We start from the raw sequence: 7,002 nt of genomic DNA, 5'->3' as shown, positions 1-7,002 counted from the left end.
CTTTAAATTTAATATTATGAAAAAAAAATTTATATAAGGACTAATTTGATTAATTTTAAAAATTTTAGGGATGAAAATGACTTACGTTTGGAGTTTTAGGGACTATTTTGATTATAAATAACTTTTTTAAATGTTAAGTGACACGTCAACCAATCATTTTGTGACACGTGGCATTAACCTACTACGTCATTATGCCACGTGATACGTCATTATCTAACTAACAAAAAGATCAATTTAACTTTTATTTTATCTTTCAAGAACTAATATAACTAAAAAAATCTTTTAAAAACTAATTTTAAAGAATAAATAATCTTTTAGGACGAATTTGAGTATTAACCCAAAATTCATCTCTACCCGCGCATTATCAGCCCGGGTTACCTATACTTTCTCCAATAATATAATTAAGATGTTTAGAAAAATCCATCACTATTCCACATAATTATTGGCTGAAAATTGCATAGTTTAGGTCCAATCCAATACGATGTAATGATGTATGTGTTATTATATAAAGACTCTTGTGTTGGTGCAGTTTTCAAATTGCGTACATCGTTTGCTATAGTAGTGTACTCTAGTTTGGTGCCTTGTCAAGTTGTCATCACCAAGGAAAGAATGAACCAGAATTTGACGTGTGGAAACCAATTCAATTCATTCAGCATTCCTAAATTTAAGTATTTAACCAACAAATTAAAGAAACCTAATTTCAAAATTGAAATTCCGTTCTATTTGTATTTATATCTCAAAATAATGGATATCATCCATTTTTGGATTAGCTAGTAAGAAGAATAAATTTTTTTATAGAAAAAGAAAAGAAGAAGAAGAAGAATATTTATTTAAAGAATAAGATAACAACAGAGAATATTTAAAGAATGAAATAAAGTAAGAAGAAGAATATCAAATTTAATATATAAAGAAATGAACATATACGTGGCGATGATGTTACAAGATTAGGTGAAAGTGTTTATGGTGCGTTGGGTTTGACAATGTTAGAGCAGAAGCTTCTCCGGTTTGTGTATTTGAGATAGAGAAGAACATTGAGGAATGCACCAATTCCTGTTTAACATTTAAATCACATCAAATCATATGATTCAAGATTGCATGTCTGCTTTCCACGCCAACCAACTTTGGCACTTGGCAGTTTGGCCGACACCATGCCCCCTTAATTACTAATTCATAGCTATAACATAAAATATTTGTTAGTGTTTTTTTCAACTTGAAAATTTATGTTGTGTTACATAGATTTAGATAAAAATGTTTTTATGGTGGTGAGACAAGTGCGAAAGTGATAAGTTTTGGGCAGCAAGATTTAGTCGCTAAAATCCGAAAAGGATATCGAGGAGGACCACAAAGTTTTGGCCATGGATTTTTTATAATAATAAATTTGGGGATTAAGAGAGGTCAAAGGGAAAGGGTTCCACTATGCGAATAAAGCATGAATGAATAGTATACATATGGTTGAGTGGTAGAATTTATTCCCATGAATACATGTATTATCGGAGGGTGAATGAGTGAAATGACATACATCATACATGTATATATTTAAATAATTTGTGGAGCAACAATATAATAATAATATGATAAAAGGCGTCGGTGATGTGTGTGGTTTTATAACAGAAACGAGGGAGAGAGGGAGAGAGAGAGAGAGAGAGAAGCATCAGCATTGAGAAGTCATCTCAAGAGTGCTCAGAGAGCTAATTAAGGTGGTGGTTCATGTGTGAAAGAAGAGATGAAGTTGTAGTTGGTGTGTGTGTGAGAGTGTGGTTTTCTAGAAAGCAGAGCATGGATATTTGGAGGAAGATGATTATTCTTCCTGTGAGGCGAGTATGGCGAGCACTCTATGCACGCCTCAACTCCACCAAAAACGGTTCGTTCTTCTCTCTATCTTTCTCTTTATGCTATCGAAATTGCAACACAAACACCAAAGAAATTGAATTAATCAAGCAAGTTTGGTGCAGGGGCAGGGCTGTTGAAGCTGGAGGATGATGTACAGACATGTGAGTATGAGGACATACAAGTGATGTGGGAAATGCTAAGAAGAACAGAGAGTGATGTGAGTATACACAAGCGCAAGCAACAGCAACAGCAACAGCCTTTCTGGAGGGTCCTCAAACCGTATTGAACCTTCTTCACAATTAACCCAACTCCACTTCTTTTACAATCTTTCATGCTTTAACTAATCATAATAAGACTCTTCTTCCTGAGTTCTGCATCTTACAATTACAGGATCACAAAACCGTCTCTTGTAAGCCGTAACTCAAAATGTACTCATTATTGTAAATATACCAATCTTGTCTCAAATCTCACTTTTTTCATAGCAATTAAGCAAATAACAAGTTGTTGTTTTGTGCTTCTCTTTCTCCAACATAACAAGTGATTAAATGTGAACTCTCATAGCTGCCTACCCAGTCTCTTCCATCAATCGCGGCTGTTACTGTAAGTCTTGAATTGGGATTGCAGCATCAGAAAATATAGCAGCCCTTTGGTTAGTTATTTGCCAAAGGCAGTCGAATTGGTGCTGATGCTGGTTGGACCAAAATAGAAAATACAAAACACTTATCATGGAACCTTATGAGGAATTAATTGTAGGGCAGAGAAAGCAAGCACGATTAAATAGTAAACTAGTTGCATTCGAGGCAGATGAAACCAAGACAGAGAAGAAATAGTGCAATAAATCTATTATTATCTATTAAGGAGAGGGATGTTTAGAAAAGAAGACATGCATCAAGTGCGTTGTTCTAATCTTCCAATGGAAAATGCTGCGTAGATCTACAAGTATACTAAATTCTTTCCACCAACTTAGTTCATCTCCGGCTCAAGCTGCAGAAGACACTCAAGGCTAAAACCATATACACAATTTCGGTAGTAGTGAATCCAAGCAACAATTTTCTGGCAGCACCGCTAACACAACAAAAGTTCCTTCAGGAAATACACCTAACTGCATCATACCTAATTCAGTAAAAAATGGATTAGGTGATAGGAAGCAGATTGCAACACACTGAAAAGTTTCATGAACCACTACCTCTGAGAATGCAGGGGAAACTCGTGTGTGTGTGTGTGTGCGTGTGTTGTTGTTGTTGTTGTTGGTGTTTGGTTTTTGGATAGAATGTATCCAGGTTTGATTTACATAGATGTAAACCAAGAGAGAAATTACACCACTTATTAGATTCCATAAAGATAAGCTTCACATAAAATCTGGAACAAAATTTCCAGCTTTATGCCACATATCACGCCTGATAAAATCAATACAAAACTGAAAACTTTTGTATTCCATAAAAAAATTGGTGAAAAACCTGTACAAAGACGAAGGCAATCCCATTGATCTAATAGCTCAAAAGTACTCTCTTTGGATCAAGTTGGCCACTGCAATAACTGGAAGGCACCGCACATAATTCCTGCCTTCCTTTCCACTCTTCACCAGGTTTGAGAGTAATTGCTTTTTCTACACAAGCAGACTGGACACACAGCATATTTTTATATTCATCATCCCCTAAATCTGCTATGGTCTTTGCTTTTTTGTCCCATGGATTCCATACCACTGCAACCAGACATGATGTTGCTATCAGCCACCGGATAAACAACTTTTGAATGCCATATTGCAGATACAAGACAGAATCAGCTTCTTATCTCAAAGTTTCAAATAACTCCACTTTGCTTATATATGTTTTCACTATCTTAGTACAAAATACAAACAAAGCAAGCAAGCATGTAACTTCATGAAAATCTATCCCAAATTACAACTTCAATGAAATTAGATTTGCTAAAGCATTTTGTTTATTTTAGACTAGGGGACCATGCATGCATCAAGTGAATGATTGAATAGTAATATAGTATACACGCAAGCAACCTATTCATATTTATTGCTCTTCTACTTCAAACATTTACCATCTTGTGTCAAATTTCATCATTCTTCCCAATAAGGAAGGATATTAACACTGCTAGACATACCAGCATCAGGAAGCCCATCTTTCCGCAATACAAAAGTTCTTTTCCTTTCATGGTCAATGATGGCAATTTTTGTGGGGGTACTTAGGTATACTTTGTGTACCTTTAGCATCATATACACCAAAACGCAACAGTTAAATATTTGAACTGATGAAATATTAACAACTCAAGAACTACTCTGGTGATCACAGAACCTCGGATTCAAATGTTATGGCATCCCCTTGTTCAGTAAATCGCACTTTTTCCTTCAAGTTGTCCAGGTAATCCAGTGTTTCTAATCCTTCTATTCGTACTTCACTGTACATCAGCATGATGACAGTTAGCTAGCAAATAGCGCAAGTCACAAATACCAGAGAACAATGTAATTCTGTTCCCACATCAGACAAGGCCAAAAATTTACAAAGCTAAAAATAAGCATAAAGTAAGAACAGGTTAAGCATCTTGTATTTGTAGTCAATCCTCAAGTAAGACTACTAGTCCCAAAAGCTTCATAAAAGATAACATATATAAGCACATTTAGCTTCAAAATAAAATGTTAATATTGATCTTAGACACCCTACAAGTATCATGTCTGCAGTAAGTCTATAAACAATGAGCCATATTATGCACAATTCAAATGACTAGAATATGTGATGTGATTTTGTACATGAGTGCATACTCTGCAGCTATTGCAGAAACACAAATGGAATTGAGAAGGGTCAACAGCTAGATGTCATAAACTAGGAGGGAAATATTAGATTAAACCAAAAAAGTATCCAATGCCATGGTAAAACCTGATGTCAGTAACATAGAGGTATGTCTGATAGGCAAATGTGAAAGTAAAGGATTTTCCATCCGTATTTGTGTTTCGAATGCGGGATGTCATCATCAAATCTCCCGTAGGTGCCAAAGCTACCCTCAGGCGAAACTCATATCTGCAAGCAATTATTATAAAGATAGTCCCTTAATCCAATTTACTGAACCAAAAGATGAAAGTGAAGAAAAAGGAAGTTCAAGAAATACTACAAGGGTATGACAATATTAAGGGCCATTTTTGAAAGTTACATGGAGTGATTATTAAAGTTAAGCCACATACCTGTGAGGCCAAGTCCTTATATCCTCTTCAGAGTTCTTAAGAATCAAATCAATAAAAGCTCTGGTTGTGCTGTTTGTTGGAAATGGAGGGGGATTAGGATCTAAGGTCCAAAACCTGTTCCTTGCAAATCCATGTAGTTCAAGAGGGCCATGATTTGAAACCTGCATATGGAGAAGATAAACTTGACGAAACAAAAGCAAGAGGAATTGAAATGTTGAAGCTGAAGAAGATACACGTACTTGAGGAAAGCATAACGGAATACCTCCACGGATAGATTTTGGAGGCGTAAAAGTAGCCTGCAACGATTCATGTTAAGAAGAAAGATAATGCAGGGTTTAAGTAACAATTTGAACTCAACTTGAATTATTAACAGAACTTATGAACCACAACAGCCATGTCTAGCAAGATCTAGCATGAAAAATTGCATACAAGCACCGAAAATGTCCAGCATGCATTTTGAATTTCTAATAATAATATGATAATAATGATTTGTTGAATATCACAGAAAAGGAAATGCAAATAATTGTTTGCAAGCAATAATAATAAAATAATATGGAGAATTGACGCACCTTACTACTGACAAAGAGCAATTCTTCCCCAAGTTCATTCTTCCAAGATGTAACCTGACCTCCGTACAAATATACCTGCATCATCATCAAGATCCATATTGTATTATATTAAGAAAAACACACACAATGCATGTGAGAATGGATTGTATTGATGAGAATGAATTGAATGAATGAATGAATGAATGATGACCTCCGCGGAGAAGCCACGAACTTCTCTGAGAACGATCTTCTCGAGGCCATTAACGCCCATACACTGCTCCACGTACACCGTTTCTTTTGGCCGTGACTGTGACATCTTTCTTTCTTTCTTTCTTTCCTTCTCTCTCAGATTCAGGAAGAACTAACAATAATCTCCGATGAATGGGGTCACCGCACAATGCAGCTTCCTCAGCTTTATATATATAGCTACCTCTTCAAACAATCACACACACACTCTCTCTTACTATATATTATATAATATTATCATTTTTTCAGCGGACATGTATATATCGTATAAAACCTTCAATTATAATAAACAAATTACACGCCAAGTAATAGCTCAAATGGCGGCATAATCTTCCCGTACTCATTTAAGAGGTTGCGGGTTCGAGTCTTCATATATTTGGTAAAAGAAAAACAAATTACACATTACAGATCATTAATAAAATCCGCCATTCTCTTCTCTTTTCCCTAACATACATATGTTGCATTCTTCTTTCGTGCAATTTTTGTCTTACTTTATTACTCATTTGTCTGTACACTTGATAACATTGTTCAACTAATTTAATTAAAATTCCACTTTCAGTTCTTATAATCATAAAATCACTCTTAGTGCAAAGGGCAAGACATCTATGTTATGTGCCAAGAAGCAATAGTTCAAATGGCATAGTCTCTCCATACTTAATTAAGAGGTTGTGGGTTTGAGTCTCCATATCTTCGGTAACAAAAAAAAAGACATCTATGTTATGTTAAAAATATATATTTTTCCCCCTTTAAAAAAGAAAAAAAAAAAAAAAAAAGGAGACATAGGAAAGCAGGAAAGGTGAAGGAAAAGATGTTCCGTCAATGAAAAATTTTAATTAAATAAATTGAGAATTGAGCTGTCTAATCCGAGTGTATTTTGTTGGATCGGAGTAGATTTTCTAAATAATAAAGTTGCAAGATTAATGTAATGTGGATTGTGGATTGTGAAACAAGATAAGACAACACCAATAACTAACCCCGCATATTACCTTACAATAGATGCCAAACACGCATGCACTACTTTGTCACCAGAAAAATCTGCAGCTACCTTTATTTTAATTTCAGCATTTGTTTGATCAAAATATGAATTTTTGAGGTACTCGATCGTCAGCAGGATTCTCAAAATATAAGAGGATCATCGGATAAGTCACATATATTTTCCTAATTAATTAAAATATATATAAGCTTTTTAATTAA

The 7,002-nt window shown here is 34.9% G+C and overlaps 2 protein-coding genes and 1 long non-coding RNA gene across 3 annotated transcripts in view; 1 reads left to right on the top strand and 2 right to left on the bottom strand.

Moving 5' to 3' along the window:
* Nucleotides 1,447-2,346, top strand: LOC107638372. The gene is made up of 2 exons (XR_001619794.2): nt 1,447-1,861; nt 1,953-2,346. It is a non-coding gene; the product is annotated as an uncharacterized LOC107638372 (long non-coding RNA).
* Nucleotides 2,232-7,002, bottom strand: part of LOC107635833 (STE20/SPS1-related proline-alanine-rich protein kinase) — a 24,041-nt gene continuing 19,270 nt past the window's right edge. Inside the window, exon 18 of the mRNA XM_016339395.2 lies at nt 2,232-2,382. Within this exon, the coding sequence (XP_016194881.2) occupies nt 2,316-2,382 (67 nt within the window). The 3' untranslated portion in view covers nt 2,232-2,315. The remainder of the gene's footprint in view (nt 2,383-7,002) is intronic.
* LOC107638371 (putative glucose-6-phosphate 1-epimerase) lies at nt 2,537-5,968 on the bottom strand. The gene is made up of 9 exons (XM_016341609.2): nt 5,774-5,968; nt 5,584-5,658; nt 5,254-5,310; nt 5,015-5,175; nt 4,713-4,853; nt 4,134-4,236; nt 3,943-4,042; nt 3,286-3,532; nt 2,537-2,943 (listed from the first exon to the last, which is right to left on the bottom strand). The coding sequence occupies exons 1-8, from the start codon at nt 5,876-5,878 to the stop codon at nt 3,318-3,320; spliced, it is 957 nt and encodes a 318-aa protein (XP_016197095.1). The 5' UTR covers nt 5,879-5,968; the 3' UTR covers nt 2,537-2,943; nt 3,286-3,317.

The sequence above is a fragment of the Arachis ipaensis genome, chromosome B04 (genome assembly GCF_000816755.2).
Source record: "Arachis ipaensis cultivar K30076 chromosome B04, Araip1.1, whole genome shotgun sequence".
NCBI classification, from domain to species: domain Eukaryota; kingdom Viridiplantae; phylum Streptophyta; class Magnoliopsida; order Fabales; family Fabaceae; genus Arachis; species Arachis ipaensis.
This window is presented reverse-complemented; position numbering and strand designations above follow the sequence as displayed.

Coding starts and splice junctions, on each gene's coding strand:
- LOC107638371 (XM_016341609.2), bottom strand. CDS start 5,878: ATGTCACAGTCACGGCCAAAAGAAACGGTGTACGTGGAGCAGTGTATG. Junction 5,659..5,773: donor TTCGTGGCTTCTCCGCGGAG/GTCATCATTCAT, acceptor ATGATGATGCAG/GTATATTTGTACGGAGGTCA. Junction 5,311..5,583: donor TGCTCTTTGTCAGTAGTAAG/GTGCGTCAATTC, acceptor GAATCGTTGCAG/GCTACTTTTACGCCTCCAAA.